The sequence below is a fragment of the Andrographis paniculata genome, unplaced genomic scaffold (assembly GCF_009805555.1).
Source record: "Andrographis paniculata isolate CXL003 unplaced genomic scaffold, ASM980555v1 Contig49END, whole genome shotgun sequence".
NCBI lineage: Eukaryota > Viridiplantae > Streptophyta > Magnoliopsida > Lamiales > Acanthaceae > Andrographis > Andrographis paniculata.
Genome location: NW_026137583.1, coordinates 1,182,573 through 1,200,972, shown reverse-complemented (window position 1 = coordinate 1,200,972; position 18,400 = coordinate 1,182,573). Strand labels below are relative to the sequence as shown.

General features: G+C 33.5%; 1 protein-coding gene across 2 annotated transcripts; it reads right to left on the bottom strand.

Moving 5' to 3' along the window:
* Nucleotides 1-5,803: 5,803 nt before the first annotated feature.
* Nucleotides 5,804-16,882, bottom strand: LOC127253029 (probable voltage-gated potassium channel subunit beta). Of its 2 annotated transcripts, none has more exons than XM_051277440.1 (4): nt 16,161-16,882; nt 15,535-15,678; nt 14,779-14,943; nt 5,804-6,098 (listed from the first exon to the last, which is right to left on the bottom strand). In XM_051277440.1, the coding sequence occupies exons 1-4, from the start codon at nt 16,743-16,745 to the stop codon at nt 5,985-5,987; spliced, it is 1,008 nt and encodes a 335-aa protein (XP_051133397.1). In that variant the 5' UTR covers nt 16,746-16,882; the 3' UTR covers nt 5,804-5,984. The 2 variants fall into 2 exon arrangements, with proteins under 2 accessions (XP_051133397.1, XP_051133396.1); XM_051277439.1 differs by lacking the exon at nt 5,804-6,098 and adding an exon at nt 14,215-14,509 and having other exon boundaries at nt 16,161-16,881.
* Between the last annotated feature and the right edge of the window lie 1,518 nt (nt 16,883-18,400).

Below are 18,400 nucleotides of genomic sequence, written 5' to 3'. Positions count from 1 at the left end.
TATTTATGGATTATAATCTATAAAAAAATAAAAGTAATTAAATATAAAATATTTATGAAAAAATTATATAATAAAATAGTTAATTACTAATAATACTAATGAGTGAAAATAATGGAGTAACTAGCGTGTAAACTCGTGCGACGCACGATTTATATAAATTATTGAAATAATATTAAACAAATAATTAATTGTATTAACAAATATTTTATAGAAATATCCAAATATTTTTAAGATTAATCAACAATTAATATTAAATTTACCATGTGACAATTTTATTTTTTATTTTTTGTCCACGAAGATATAATTAGTACTATACATATATAAACACAATCTATAAATGTGTTAATAAACTCTCATACTAATTATATATCATTTCTTGTTATGTGTTTAAAAAAGATATTAGTATGCTAAAATAATTAATAATGAAATAATATATATGTATTATTTATACGTGTAAAATATGTCTGATTTTGTAAATTTTTGAAATAGAATAGTTGACATTGGAATATAAATTCAAATTGTTTGTCTGACAATTTTAAATTCATACTTACGGTATCGTCTTTTATTGTCTGATTAGCATCATATCTACATTAAAATTGTATATAAAATATAAATAAAAACTTACGATGTATTTATAGTTATATAAATATACAATCTTTGTAAAATTAGTTTCACTTCATATATTTTGAACATCAATATGATCAATTCGTACAATAATACAGCAAAACTTAACATTCATATAGAAAACTAAAAAAAAAAAATTAAAATTATAAGTTGAAAAAATTAATTATAAAGTTAGTATATAATGTACAATAATTATGTAACAATTTTTAATATAATTATTATATAAAAATATATGACATAATTAAATTATTTATAGAAATTAGAACAACTACTAAAGTAAAATGGAGATTTTATTTTAAAAACTAACTTTTTTAAAAAAATTAGTAGATAATTATTTATTTTAATTTTTTATTGCAAATTTAATAAATAAGCAAAAAATAATATAATTCAATAATTAATATTTATAGTCACTGAAGTATCATTTATAATTATTCAAATTTATTTTTTTAAATAAAATTAGACATTAACTTATAAATAAAAATATTATATTTAAAAAAAAATACAAATCATTCAAAATTTTGAAAATTGACTAGATATTTTTAAAAATTATTCAAATATATATTAATTGAATATGATATATTAATTTTAACAATAAATTTACATATTAAAACAAATCAATAAAATCATACTTCATTCGTCATCCATATATGATTATTTTTCATTTTTTGTCTGTTTTACATAATATGATATTTTTTTATTTTCTAATAAATTTATCAATTTTACATTTAACAAATATAAATCAATTTGATTAAATTTTTAATATTTTACACGTATAACCCACTCAAAATCCTTTATTTATATCTGTCTCCCAAATTAACAAATATTTTATTTACCTTTAAAACTCTATATTTTTTACAAAACTAATATATAATAATGATAAATAAATAAATAATTTTTTTTAATTCGTATTAATAAATTTTTATTCTCTAAAAAAAATAGTATTCATATTGTATATATATTTTATTGAGATATATAATGTTTAAAATATTCAAACACATATTGTAAATTTTTTTTAAGCATTAAATAATAATACTCATTATTTAAATAACTAATTTGTACTCCCTCTGTCCCAAATACCCTGTGACATTTCCTTTTTGGTATGTCTTAAACACCCGCAATATTTCTAAAATAGGAAATAATTAATTATACTTAATCTCTACCCTACACTTTATCCCCTCACGTCATCCAAATAAAAAAATAAAATATATATTTCTTTCTCCATCACATCATCTAATTTCTAAATTATCCTACTTAATACTACCCACCTAAAAGTCCGTGTCAAAAGCAAATGTTGCACCTTGTTTGAGATGAAATGAGTATTACATAAATTCTCGTGCCCAAACAAAATGTTGCATTTTTGTTAGGAGGGAGGCAATATATTTTTAAAAGCGATAAAATAAAAAAAATTCATGAATAAAAAAACTAATATAAGAATAAAAAATGAGATTTAAATAATATAAAAATTATCAATTATAAATATTATTAAGTTTACGACAAAAAAAATAACTGTAAAATAAATAAAATCTTGCAAAATATAAATAAATATCATATTAAATTATTTATACACTATAAAAAAATATAAAAATAAATTCCGTGATTATACATCTTTCCAAAAATAGTAAGATAAAAAAAGGAAATATTTCATATAAAAATGATTAAAAAAAAATATGGAAAAAAAATTTATATAATAATGGATACAATATGATATTTTAATGTGGAATTGACATTAAAATCTATACATATCAAATGAAATAATTATAAAATATAATCTATCGAACTAATGATTTTTTTCTTTTTAATTTGAAAAAAAAAATCAAAAGTATAAACTTACACTCCTTCATCTTCATTTTGTCTTTTTTTTAAATCAAAATAAATATAAAAGTAAAATTTATTAAGAAATATGTAAAAGAAATGAGAATTTGAGTTTCAACAAAATAAATAAATAAATAAATTAGAAATAAACTTTATAAAATTTTTAAAGTGTATATATATTCACTAACACTGTAAAAGAAATTGTAAAAAGTATATAGATTAGAAATACCCACTATCATATAAAAATATGATAAAAAACTGTCAAATAAAAAAAAAATCAGAAAAATCTCAAAAATCTCGTAATGGAAAAATTATGGTCTGATCTCAAGTACATAATATAGATTATATGATATGATAAGTTTAAAAAAATTAAGAATGAGTATTTAATTATTTTTAGAATTGAATTTTAATAAAATATATACAATATGGATAATATTTTATATATAGAGAATAAAATTTTAAAAAATATAAATAAATAAAAATTATAAATATTTATTTATAATTAAAATAAATTAATTTTACACATAAATATGAAGTTTGTTTATTGAAGATTGAGATAGAAATAGAATTTATAAATAAATTTGGAGTAAGTCTATATGATATAATATTTTTTTAAAAAAAGTGACAATATAGCGCCAATTGACATCGAAACAACAACCAAACGCATTGGGCAAACATGCATCTAAAAAATTAAATAAATTACTTCTACATTTTGGGTGTGTTTGTTTTGGAGTTTGGATTTTGAATTGGGATTTGAATAATAAAAAGTTTGAATTTGAATAGTTGTATGATGTAATATAAACAGGTGTTGATGTGATATTTTGAACGTAAAATTGATTTTTAGTATAATATAAAAAATAAAAAATAAGTGCTTGATTTGATGTTTTGGAAAAAAAAAATGGAATGAATAGTAGAAATTAAATCCAATTCCCCAAACATACACACCCAATTTATTTATTTATTTATACCTCAATCTAAACATGTTTGAAATCATTACACACTTTTTTAAATTCTAACATTTAGAATTAAATTAATTGGTTGATTTGATATGAATATATAGAAATGTTATATTTTGAATATAAAATTAAATTTTTATGTAGTATAATAAGTTAAAAATATGTATGTTGGATTAAAAATTTATAAGTCAGATTAAGTTTATATTAAGTGATCTGTATAAATTTATGATAAAATTGTTTATAACTCTCTTGTAGTTTCAAAATTTAACTTATAATTTTTCATGTATTTTTAAAATTGCATGGCGCATCCTTATAATTTAAAAAACGTTGTATGAAACCCCACCGCCTTGAAACCTATAATGAGAAGATGATTTTTTATCAATATTTTTTTGCATAGGGGGTTCATGCAACGTTTTTAAAAGTACGAGAGAACGTCATGCAATTTTTAAAGTAAAATGGAGATGTATGCTGAGTTTTGAAACCACAAGGGAGTTTCATGCAACGTTTTTAAAAGTATAAGAAGGAGTCGTGCAATTTTTAAAGTAAATCGACGATTTATGCTGAATTTCGAAGCCACGAGGGAGTTATAGACAATTTTGCCTCAATTTATTGAGTTTAAATGTATTTAGTAAGTGCAGATATCCTTCTCCTATGTACAAAAACTTGATAACTTATTAATTCGGTGATGTGATAATTCATAATAATGGATAAAACAGATTTAGGCAACATTGATTACCTTTCAAATCTCATTATGAAAGTAACAACAAAAATCCTAGCGGATTTCTCAGCTGGGTTACGTCATAGGCTTGAAGAACACAAAATCATCGATCAATTTGTAGATTTGAATTCGATTGTGCTAATGGAATCAGGTTAGATAAAAGGTAACACTTAGGGTGTGTTTGGTACAGAGAATTTGCAGCAGACATGTTTGTTTGAGTCAGAGAAATGGAAGTTGAGAAATAAATCATTTCTATTTCTCTATTTTCATTTCTAAAAACAGAGAGAAATGATGTTCCAATATGTATATTTTTATTATTTTTTTTTGTAATATTTAATTTTTATAATTATTTATATTATATTATATTATTTCAGTTTTACAAAAATTATTTTTAATTTATCATTCAAATATTTAATTTTTTACAAAAATTTATACTGATCTTACAAAACTTCATATATAATTTATAATTTTTTGTTTTAGAAAAAGTCACCATAAATATTTTTTCATGATTCTCACTTGCTAAAACTCTCTTTTGTTAGATTAATCATTTATTCTTGTCCGATCCATTCATTTTTTTTTTATATTTCTCAACTGAATTCTCTATTGTACCTAACAAGATAATTAATTCTCATTCTCTCCTCAATTTTCTTTCTCTCTAATTTCATTCTCTACTCTCATTTCTCTTGCAATTCCATACCAAAACGCCCCTTAAGGATCTCTAATGTGGACACCAAAGAGAAGAATCGAAAGACAATGAAGGAGTAGTGTAGATGTCCAAATAAAAGCAAAAAGAAAACCCTACAAGAGATTTACATGGGCACAAGTCCACTAATCAATAATGGACCAATATTAACCTCAGCAGCCGGATCCTTAACGAGGCCCAAATCAAAACAGTTTAATCACAAATATCAATCGACATCTTCCATATAAAAACGATCATTTGATTAAATTGCAAAATTATATAAAAATACAAGGCCATTGAAGGAACTGGAGGGCCAAGGATTGTTGTGCTTAGCACCATACTTGGATGCTGCATAACAGGACAAGTACGTAATTGTTTTTTCACTGCTAACATAATCCAAGCTGAAATTTGAAATAATATTTGTATTGTAGTAATATTATATTTCACCACACGTAAACCAATGAAAGCATGAACGACACTTTTGGGAGTTTTCTTTTCTCATGCTGCCTAATTTCTAGGAGAACACTGTAAAGTTCCACATAGTTGACACAGTAAATGGGCATCTCAAACTTCAATGTGTTAGACAGCCTTGTTGAATTTAGAGTATTTAATCCCAACTTTGTTTGCAAAACATTTGCCGAATGTTCATTAAAAATATATATATATATATAATTATTACTTAAAAATAAATAAATAGAATATTATATATATAGTTAAAAATACAATAAGATATCATTTATACTCAAACAAGCTTTTTGAAGCTAAACAGAAATACGAGATTGAACAATAAAATTATTTCACAAACCAAACTCAACCACTATGAACGAACTCGAATGCTTAAAGAACCAATACAAGCCTTGTTTTTGCATGTTATCAAACAAACACAAATCCTTAAAATTATGTTGGATTCGACTCTAAATTGCTGATGATATATCTCAATTCAACTTTGTAAGCAAAGAAAAAAAATAAAAAAACATATAAGCATTCAACTTGAAATATGATGCATGAATGTTTTGAGAATCAAATCTGAAAATGCCATATCAGATCTCACTGATTATTTTAAATAATATTCAATTCATCCAAAATACTCCATAACATCAAACACCAGTGTTTGCATAGAATAAATCATAGGACGAGCAGACAGCCGAAAAGACATCGCCATGAATGATAGGCAAAAAACACCATGTCATGTTTAACGGTATGAATCCGGGCGCTTGGGTTTGCTTTGAACTGCAGCCTCGATCTTCTCCATCACTGCAGGTGTAAGCAGAGGAATAACATTGATGGCCTTCATGTTCTCCTGAATCTGCATTTAAGTGTGTAATCCAACACCAACTGTTATTATACAGACCACAAGGCAACAAAAATGGATGATAAGTATGTATAATCCACCTCAACAATCATTTGTCGAATAAGAAGCATAATGTTCTGATCAAAATCAAACTAATGCTCAATAAAAGAATCTTCGGAAGATAGGCAGGCTACCAATAATTTTTAATCTGGTATACGGAGTATAAAAACAAAGCTAACAACAGGCGGAATAAAGATGGGAAAACAATATGGCATAACACAGACCTGCCACTCCTTTGTTGGTAATTCTTACTTGGCTACATTATGGGGTCGAGAATCAGGAAATCGATGACAGGAAAATGTCTTCGCGGAGAACGGAGTGCCAATGTGACGGAAGTAGAATGCGATGATGGTGTGATTCTTTCAACCAGTTACGCAGCACTGATCCAGATATCGAGGCGAAATACACGAGAATGAGCATGTTACCGATGCTAACCGGACGCACAATCGATGCTCAGGCCGTTGAAACTATGGGTGGGGAAATGGAGATGGAGAGACTGCTTTCGTGTGGGGCGTGGAGGAGGTTGTTTGAGATCAACGAGCCCGCGTACAAAGAATTGACGTTAGAGTTTCTCTGCACACTAAAGCATGACAGGCCGAACTTGTATCTTTACGAAAAACTCAATGCGCTGCAGTTTCGACTGGGAGGCCGTAGCTACTCACTATCCGTCACGGACTTCTCCCTTGCACTGGGACTATACGACCGTGAATTCAGGGAGACACGCGAGTACAAGAACATGGCCTATACGATGCCTCTGTCTTGGTCAGTATACTGGCCTACGATAAGCAGCAGTCGGAACTTCAATTCAGGAGCATCTAAGACATCGACACTGAACTCGCCTATTTTAAGGTACGTCCACAACATACTTGCTCATACACTCTCAGGCCGGAAAGACGCAACTGCGGCAGTAAGCAAGGTTGATTTGGAGTTCCTATGGAGCATCAACGAAGGCGTTCCACTCCATCTGGGCTATTGGGTAGTCAGACTTTGTATAACTGCTGCCGCCGACACAAGGGTACGCAGCATTCCGGTTGGCCTGTACGTGACAAGACTGGCGAAGGGGCTCGGGGTGGCGGAACTTGCGGATGGAGTTCCAGATGCTCAAATGGTTCCATGTGGAATGGAGACTATTTTCAGCATGGGAATTTTGCAATGCCACCGCCGGGGCGATCCTCCATCCCACACTGAACATGGGCCGCCGGAGCCAGCCTCGAGCCACTCCGATCTGCATACCTTGTGTAACGAACGCTTCGACATAATAGGGAGGAAGGTCGATGGAATGTGGACGGAGCTGCGATCATTCATGCCAGATATGCGACTTCACCGTACTTCACCATCGGAGTAAGGATGATGTCGTAATGCACTTACGTTTCAGGTATTCCTAGTAATTTATGCGTAGTACTGAACACCGGTCATAACGCATTGGTGCTAATGGTCGGCAATGTCCGGAACCAACTATTATATATTTAGGTACAATTTGTACGACGCTTAGAACAGTATTATGCGTACACTAACACTTTAATATGTTTTCTTGATCCGTAGACGTTGCATCCTACATCGGCGTACATGTTTAATCTCGACTCCGCTAGTAATTGGTTGTTGACATATAGTGAGGAATGAAGAACATAAACATAAAAACAATGGCCGATGTTTGCGTTACGTGTGTTAAGCAAATATTATGTTGTTCTTGCTGAAACGTGATAATCGCATCGTATCTCGTTGTTGAGGTTCAATCATTTGTAGTTGGTAAATCATTTGCTAGCAAAATATCCCCACATTCCCAAACCATAGCAAAGTGCACTGTTTATCAAAATTTTTCCGTACAAAAGTACTAAAACAAACACGTACTTTCTATTTTTGATGTTACATTCAAAAAAAAAAAATTACGTTCAAAATATCACATAAATCATTTTTTATATCATATCACACAACAACTATTAAAATTATAAATCCGTCGTCGTTCAAATATCAAGTCAATATCAAAACCTTCAAACAAACAAACCCTCAAAATAAAAATAAAAATAATAATAAAATATCTCCAAAAAAAAATTTAACAAAAACTTATTTTTAAAATATCAATTCCAACATCACTTCATTTTTTCACTTTATTTTTTTATTTTAACAATATTTAAATATCATTCATTTCAAACTATTACATTAATACATCACTTTTTTTAATATAATAATAATTTCTTCCAACATAATCATTACAAAATTCAAACATTCAAACAAACACAACTTAAAAATCCATACTTACTGTAGACACTAAAAATATATGTCTAAAATCAATTAAATATCATGTATTTTGGAAGAAAATAAAATTCCAATAAAATAAATATATGGTATTTAATTATGCACACATGTTAATTTTTGTACAATAAATATCAACCATTAATGCAAAAATCTGCTTAAAATGGAAGATATCGTACAAATATTACGTGCATAAATAGAGCCATAATAAATTTGGCAGCAAAATAAATTAATATTGTCAATAAAGGAAGTATATAAATTAATATCTTCCAAACAAGGCAATGATATAAAGATCTTGTCAATAAAGGAAGTATATAAATTAATATCTTCCAAAAAGGGCAATAATATAAAGATTTTGGCGAGAAAGGAAGGTGCACTATCAAATCCGTCAAAAATGGAAAACGGCATCCGAGGAAAGATTATAAAATTTTTCCATCCACGTAGCACCATCCGAAAAGGAAGCCAAGGCCGCCCTCCCCTATAAATAGGAGTCATGGCCAATTCATTTGACACACCGAAGTTGCATCGAGGATTCAAGCAAATGGGTAAGTCTCTAGACTCTCTCTGTATTGTTCTTCATGTTCTTCGTGTCCTTCGAAGCGTTCTTCGTCGAAAGTCACTAATTTGGACAAATGATCCAATATTGGCTGACGAATCGATGAAGTTAACGTTATTCGTCGTATGTCCAAGCCGGAGGAAGGATCAAAGCTCTCAAAGCCGTCAAGGAATTCGTCAAAGCCAAGGGAAGGTCTTCAAAGTTTCTCTCAAAGCTTCGAGGTGTTCATCGCGTTCTTCATAAAAGGCGCAAACTCGGCCCTCTTCGATCCAAAAGTCAAAGGGACATGCCGCCAAAAGCGTTACGGAGCACCAAATCTACCTCCTCAAAGATCAAAGTCCGGATCGTCGAAAGAAGACAACAAATCCAAAGACGATGATCAAATCGCCAACGCGGAGACCAAAGTCCTCCAAAAGCGGCAAAGCCAAAGCACAGGTCAAAGTCGCGGATCGTCTAAAAAAGACAACAAATCCAAAGACGATGATCAAATCGCCAATGCGGAGAACAAAGTCCTCCAAAAGCGGCAAAGCCAAAACAAAGGTCAAAGTCGCGGATCGTCTAAAGAAGACAACAAATCCAAAGACGATGATCAAATCGCTTATGCGGAGACCAAAGTCCTCCAGAAGCGACAAAGCCAAAACAAATGTCAAAGTCGCGGATCGTCCAAAGAAGACAACAAATCCAAAGACGATGATCAAATCGCCAACACGGAGACCAAAGTCCTCCAAAAGCAGCAAAGCCAAATCAAAGATCAAAGCCTCGGATCGTCTAAAAAAAAAAACATCAAATCCAAAGCTGACGATCAAATCGCTCGTACGGAGACCAAAACCCTCCAAAAGCCGGCAAAGTCAAACTGAAGACCAAACCTCTTCGGATCAAAGAAGCCATCGAAAACCAAGTTGGAAAATAAATCGACCCGGAAGGAGAATCAAAGGACCCATTTATAGAATAGGACCCGCTTTAAATTCAAATCAAATATAATTTGTACAAAATTTGTGTTTATTAAAAATAAAACAATGTTTTGTCCACAGATTTTTGGCACGCCCAGTGGAACCTCTCTACCTTTCATCTCTCTTTCCGACGAACTCTCAACAACCAATGGTTTCCTACAAGATCAAGACTTCCAACGTTACGTCAAAAGTTGCTGGTCAAGCCGCCGTCGCCGCCAAAGAAGTTGGCGCATCCATCGCGTCCAAAACCTCAAGCGCTTCGACAAATACTGGAATGACAACACAAAGCGTGACCAAAAGAGCATTGTCGTTATCTGAAGACACTTCTCCAAAAATCACAGAGCAAAGTCCACTCTATGAAGAAGACGACAACTTTAAGAGTACTACCGCACTGTTCACCCCTCAACAAACTGCAAGTCATTCAACCGCATCAAGCTCTGCTCCGGTGATGACTACCAACGCTTCAAATATTGAGGACCCAAAGCTTGTGGATCAAAGTCTGCTTTGCCAGGAAGATCAAAGCTTCAAAGGTACTCTCATGCCACCTACTCATCGGCCAAGTTCAAGTCATTCGACTACATTAGCTTTCGCTCCGGTGATGACTATCAACGCTTCAAGTGTAGAAGAACAACTTGCAGCATTGGCTAAAATCATTGAAGGGATGTCTCAACACATGCAACAACAAGACGCCCTCATCGAAAAACTTATCACAAAACTGGACAAGCCTGAAGAAGCTGGCCATGCAACCGAAAAGCAATCATCTTCCCCAACGGTCCAAAATAAAGCGGCAACATTTGTGGAGCAACATCATGGAAAAGAAAAGGTGGCGGAATCAAATCTATTTCAAGGATCATCCAACTCTTTCATCCATATATCCCAACTTGACAAATACATCAAGGGGGCAATCAAAAGAGAATTCGAAGGGAGTTCAAGGCCGACGCACACTTACGCCAAGCCTTAGACTGCAAGGATTGACGCCCTCAAAATGCCAACGGGCTATCAACCACCAAAGTTTCAACAATTTGACGGCAAAGGCAACCCAAAGCAACATATAACGCACTTTGTCGAGACATGCAACGATGCTGGAACATATGGAGACCTCATAGTCAAACAATTTGTGCGGTCACTAAACGGCAACGCCTTCGACTGGTACATCGACTTAGAGGCTGGTTTCATCGACAATTGGGAACAACTAAAGTACGAGTTTTTGAATAGGTTCTACAGCACAAAGAGAACCGTCAGCATGACCGAACTCACCAACAGTCGCCAATGGAAAGATGAACCAGTAATTGACTACATCAACCGCTGGAGAAGTCTAAGCCTCAACTGCAAAGACCTTCTGTCCGAGGCTTCCGGCATAGAAATGTGCATTCAAGGGATGTAATGGGGCTTGAAATACATCCTATAAGGGATCCGACCCCATACTTTTGAAGAAATCGCCACTCGTGCTCATGATATGGAATTGAGCATGATGTCTAGTGGAATGTATGGACCGCCTACTGAAGATTTCTCAAATGACGAGAAATACAACACTTCAAATAGTGGGGGCAATCATACCTACAACACTCCTGGAAACGAGGATAAACTTTCTACAATCTCCTAGAAACGAGGATAAACTTTCTACAATCCCCTAGAAACGAGGATAAACTTTCTTCAATCTCCTGGGAATGAGGATAAACTTTATAGCAAGTCTCCTTAACACGAGAATAAACTGTTTAACAAAAACAAACAAATTCAATTTGTTTTGAACTACGTTATGACTTGATTCCTTAACCGGATACGTAGGCAACTTGGAATATAACTTCAAGTTCAGTCAATTATGCCAAAAAAAAGAAAGAAAAGAAAAGCCCTAAAAAATAAATTGGGCAAAAAAAAAGAAAAGAAAAGAAAAGAAAAGAAAAGCCCTTATAAATAAATTAGGCAAAAAAAAAAAGTCCAAAAAGTTGAGCTTAAAAAAAAAAACCAATTGGAAAAAAAATCTCGTCCAAAAAAAAAAAGGAAAAAAGAAAAAACCCTTTGAAAAAAAAATATTGGCTAAAAAAAAAATCAAAAAATGATATCCATAAAAAAAAATCAGTCAAAAAATAAATTGACTTATGTTTCGAAACTCGTTCACGCCATAAACGCTTTGCGTCGGCTTAAACAAGTTTCGAGGGGGCATTTTGTAGACACTAAAAATATATATCTAAAATCAATTAAATATCATGTATTTTGGAAGAAAATAAAATTCCAATAAAATAAATATATGGTATTTAATTATGCACACATGTTAATTTTTGTACAATAAATATCAACCATTAATGCAAAAATCTGCTTAAAATGGAAGATATCGTACAAATATTACTTGCATAAATAGAGCCATAATAAATTTGGCAGCAAAATAAATTAATCTTGTCAATAAAGGAAGTATATAAATTAATATCTTCCAAACAAGACAATGATATAAAGATCTTGTCAATAAAGGAAGTATATAAATTAATATCTTCCAAAAAGGGCAATAATACAAAGATTTTGGCGAGAAAGGAAGGTGCACAATCAAATCCGTCAATAATGGAAAACGGCATCCGATGGAAAAGGAAAGATTATAAAATCTTTCCATCCACGTAGCACCATCCGAAAAGGAAGCCAAGGCCGCCCTCCCCTATAAATAGGAGTCATGGCCAGTTCATTTGACACACCGAAGTTGCATCGAGGATTCAAGCAAAGGGGTAAGTCTCTAGACTCTCTCTGTATTGTTCTTCACGTTCTTCGTTGAAAGTCACGAAATTGGATAAATGATCCAATATTGGCTGACGAATCGATGAAGTTAACGTTATTTGTCGTATGTCCAAGACGGAGGAAGGATCAAAGCTCTCAAAGCCTTCGAGGAATTCATCAAAGCCAAGGGAAGGTCTTCAAAGTTTCTCTCAAAGCTTCGAGGTGTTCATTGCGTTCTTCATAAAAGGCGCAAACTCGGCCCTCTTCGATCCAAAAGTCAAAGGGACACGCTGCCAAAAGCGTTACGGAGCACCAAATCTACATCCTCAAATATCAAAGTCCGGATCGTCGAAAGAAGACAACAAATCCAAAGACGATGATCAAATCGCCAACGCGGAGACCAAAGTCCTCCAAAAGCAGCAAAGCCAAAGCACAGGTCAAAGTCGCGGAGATCGTCTAAAGAAGACAACAAATCCAAAGACGATGATCAAATCGCCAACGCGGAGACCAAAGTCCTCCAAAAGCGGCAAAGCTAAAGCAAAGGTCAAAGTCGCGGATCGTCTAAAGAAGACAACAAATCTAAAGACGATGATCAAATCGCTAATGCGGAGACCAAAGTCCTCCAAAAGCGACAAAGCCAAAACAAATGTCAAAGTCGCGGATCGTCCAAAGAAGACAACAAATCCAAAGACGATGATCAAATCGCCAACACAGAGACCAAAGTCCTCCAAAAGCGGCAAAGCCAAATCAAAGATCAAAGCCTCGGATCGTCTAAAAAAAAGACATCAAATCCAAAGCTGACGATCAAATCACCCGCACGGAGACCAAAACCCTCCAAAAGTCGGTAAAGTCAAATTGAAGACCAAACCTCTTCGGATCAAAGAAGCCATCGAAAACCAAGTTGAAAAATAAATAGACCCGGAAGGAGAATCAAAGGATCCATTTAGAGAATAGGACCAACTTTAAATTCAAATAAAATATAATTTGTACAAATTTTGTATTTATTAAAAATAACACAATATTTTGTCCACGCTTACAAATCTTCAAAACTCCAAATTCAAAATCCAAAACCCCAAATAAACACACCCTAAATGGACGTCTCAAACTTCAATGTGTTGGACAACCTTATTGAATTTAAGGTACATAAACAAATCAGTCCAACAATATGCTTATTTTGTTAGAAAACGAAATAAGTTTAAAAAATGAATCCGAACTTTGTTTGTAAACATTTGACAAAACGTTCACTAAAAATATATATATAATTATTACTTAAAAATAAATAAATAAAATATTATATATAGTTAAAAATAAAATAAGATATCATTTATACTCAACGAGCTCAAACAAACTTTTTCAAGCTAAACAGAAATACAAGCTTGAACAATAAAATTATTTAACAAATCAAACTCAAATACTATGAACAAACTCGAATGCTTAAAAAAATCATTACAAGTCTTATTTGTGAATGTTAACGAACAAACACAAATCCTTAAAATTATGTTGGAGTCGACTCGTTAACAGCTAAATTGCTGATGATATATCTCAATTCAACTTTGTAAGCAAAGAAAAAAAATAAAAAAACATATAAGCATTCAACTTGAAATTTGATGCATGAATGTTTTGAGAATCAAATCTGAAAATGCCATATCAGATCTCACTGATTATTTTAAATAATATTCAATTCATCCAAAATACTCCATAACATCAAACACCAGTGTTTGCATAGAATAAATCATAGGACGAGCAGACAGCCGAAAAGACATCGCCATGAATGATAGGCAAAAAACACCATGTCATGTTTAACGGTATGAATCCGGGCGCTTGGGTTTGCTTTGAACTGCAGCCTCGATCTTCTCCATCACTGCAGGTGTAAGCAGAGGAATAACATTGATGGCCTTCATGTTCTCCTGAATCTGCATTTAAGTGTGTAATCCAACACCAACTGTTATTATACAGACCACAAGGCAACAAAAATGGATGATAAGTATGTATAATCCACCTCAACAATCATTTGTCGAATAAGAAGCATAATGTTCTGATCAAAATCAAACTAATGCTCAATAAAAGAATCTTCGGAAGATAGGCAGGCTACCAATAATTTTTAATCTGGTATATGGAGTATAAAAACAAAGCTAACAACAGGCAGAATAAAGATGTGAAAACAATATGGCATAACACAGACCTGCGACTCCTTTGTGGCACCTGTGATGACAGATGAGACATTAGGATTCGAAGCGCACCAAGCAATTGCAAGCTGAGATAAAGGCACTCCAAGTTCTTCTGCAATTGGTTTTAATCCATTCACTTTCTTCAGCACATCATCCACCAAGGATCGGCTCGCAAGATTCTGCATTTCAGCCTCTCACAAATAAGAGTACTTCACTATAATTTAGTATACAATATAGATCCAGCACTTTAGTTTTTCCTTAAATGTGAAACTGATCGACGCCCAGCTCAGCACAACCAGAGCAACTCCTCAAAGTGTTCTACAATCTAGCTTAAGCTTATACGAGCACACTTATGCAAGCGGAAATTATCTAAAAACGATTATTTCATTTCAAAAAACACAACAAAGCTTCTGTGAAGGCAACTTTCCTCTTCAAGCTTAAAAATTGTTTGCTCTTTTGTAATTAGAATCTGAACACCCTTCCACAGAAACACAAAAAATGTGTTCTTTTAACTATTTCTACACTTCCTCTCACATTTTTGTTCGAAAATTGGGTATAGATATGAGAAAAGTCATCTATATTGAATTCCCACCTGAAAAATATCACAAGCCAAGCATATACACCTAATAATCTATTTTCCAAGATGAAAATTAAGCAAACCCAAGAATAACAACAGCACAAGAAACAACAGAGTCACACACCTAGACAATCAAACAAAGGGTAACAAGAACATAAATTTTGAAAAGCTCCAAGGCCAATTTGCCCTTTACCTTATAATTTTCCAATGCAAACCTACTGTCAGTTGGAATGTTTCCAGAGTTATACTTCCCAGTCAAAACTCCAGAGGCAAGGGGACTCCAGGTAGTGAGGCCGATGCCGTAGTTAGTATACAGAGGAAGATACTCAGACTCAACCTACAGCAATTCGGAGAAAATTGAGACAACAATAGTGTTTGATAAGTCAAGAAAAAAGTATATAAATGACTATGTTTCCATAATTCCAAATCTGTAACACATCGGAGGAAAAAAAATGAGAAAATATTCAGAATGAGTAAATCCGGACAGCAATCCTAGACTAGACAAATGAAGTATTCGATGAGAAGCCACAGCAGCAATTGAAGAACAATATCAGAAAATGACTATCCCAAAACATTGAACTCGCAACAATTCCACGGAGCATAAGAGAAATCTGCATCACAAATCTTCCGAAAATGATGAATGCAGACCAGAAGAATAACACTAAAGACTTTAGATTCAATTCACAAATAAACATCAGTGTATCAAAAATCACAAACAGATTAAACAGAATAAAACAAACAAAGGTTATGTGTCCTATCTATGGAGTGAACAATTGAGGCGATCCATAGATAGAGATATATACGTAGATAAATAAATACCTTGTGCCTGGAGAAGAGATTGTATTCAGGCTGCTCGACGATGGGGCCAACGAGATCCAGTCTCTGAGCGACACTCCAGGCCTCCGTAATCTGCTGAGCAGACCACTCGCTAGTTCCCCAGTAATAAGCCCACCCGTTGTCGATGACATAGTTCATTGCCCTAACCGTCTCCTCGATGGGCGTGCCGGTGTCGGGGCGATGGCAATAGATCACATCGACATAGGGCATATCGAGCCTCTTCAAGGAGCTCTTGGTCCCTTCGATGATATGCTTCCGCGATAAGCCCTTGTCGTTAGGGCCGGGGCCTCCCCAGAAGATCTTGGTGGAGACGACGATGTCGGATCGCTTCCAGCCGAGTTCCTTGATGGCCTGGCCCATGATCTCCTCGGCGCGGCCATTGGCATAGACTTCGGCATTATCGAAGAAATTGACGCCGTGGTCGCGGCAGCACTGGAGGAGGGATTTGGCCTCCTTGACGTCGAGCTGGTTGCCGAAGGTGACCCAGGCGCCGAAGGAGAGCTGGGAAACTTTGAGGCCGGATCTGCCCAGGTTCCTGTACTGCATCGTCTGCTCGGGGACTTTCATCACTTTCACCCTGCTGTTGGGATTGGGATTGGAGATTCGGAGTGTAATTTACTCACTCTGATTTGGAAATGAAATGAAAGGGTTCGTATCAGTTATCAACTCGATTCGATTCGTAGCCCAAATATCAAGACACACCAACCGGACAATAAGACAAAAGAAGCTCTAGAGCCTCCCTCAATCAACTACCTTGCTTGAATATCGATTTTTTATTTTTTTAAATTAAAATGTTTATGAATAATGTGAAATAAGAAATAAACTTTAACACTGTTTATGACTATGCGAGTAATGGGTTCGTGACTGTGTGTTTTTGGATAAAGATAATTTTTTTATGGTAAGTATGAGAAATTATGTTACCAATTATAAAATATAAAATTTTATATTAAATTGTTTTTTTAAGTAAATAAAATATATATATATTATAAATATTGTATTAATATATATTTATATTGTAATTTTTGTAATAATATTTATTAAAAATCTTTTCATTTAAATATACAAAGTGAACAAACTTATTTGTATTTTTAACAAAGAGGTTATGTGGCGTGTTTCTCAGGTTCATTAAAATTCCGTATATATATATATCATATTCATTGCGCGAATTTGTACATGAAAATATTATAGATAGCGCATGAAAATTTTGTAGCGAAATCTGAAATACGATGAAATCTGGAATCACAAATTTGATAACACCGAGATCGAGTTTCAGAACAAAAATCGAATTCGAACCTCACGTAAAAACGATTTCCTTGAAGCATATTCAGTCCGCCACCGATCATCTCTCATGATAAAACGAATTAAATGGAACAACAAATTTCGCGGACCGAAAATTAAAATAATAGGGATATTTTGAAAAGTTTTTTAAAGAAAAGTTTGCAAAGAGGTTTCCAGATGAAGGTTTTGGAACTGTTGAGCACAAACATAAGATTAGGGTTCGAGCCTAAGAATGACGAATGGATGGGCCCAGTTGTGGTCCAATGGTGAGCCAGATTCATTTGGTTAGAATGGTTGTTGGGGCCCAACCGACCGGATGGATGGCTCTGCAGATAATATATTCGTTTGAGTGAGGGCCTTGGGACGGTTGGTTACAAAGGCAACTAATGAGGAAGCGATTTCGGACGATTCAGATCGGTAACCGACGAGGAAGTAGTTTTGGATGGTTCAGATCGGTAACCGACGAGGAAGCGGTTTCGGACAGTTCAAATCAGTAACCGACGAGAAAGCAGTTTCAGACGGCTCGGATAGGTAACCGACGCGGAAGTGGTTCTTGGACGGTTCAGATTGGTAACTGACGTGGAAGCAGTTTTTTGGACAGTTCAAAGGTGACCGACGTGGAAGCAGTTTTTTTACGGTTCAAAGGTAACCGACGTGGAAGCAGTTTTGACAGTTACCAACGTGGAAGCAATTTTTTTACGGTTACCGACATTGAAACAGTTTTTTGGACGGTTCAAGGGTAACTGACATGAAAGTGGTTCTGGACAGTTTGGTTTGATACGTATATAAAAAACCTTAGTGATAGATAGCCAACATCCTCAATTAGACAAAAATTTCAAAGAAATTCACATTGTGGTTCATCATTTTAGCTTTCCAGTTATCATTTTCAACTTTTCTTTTTTCTTTTCTTTAACAATATTATGTATAGCTTGTATTGGGATCCG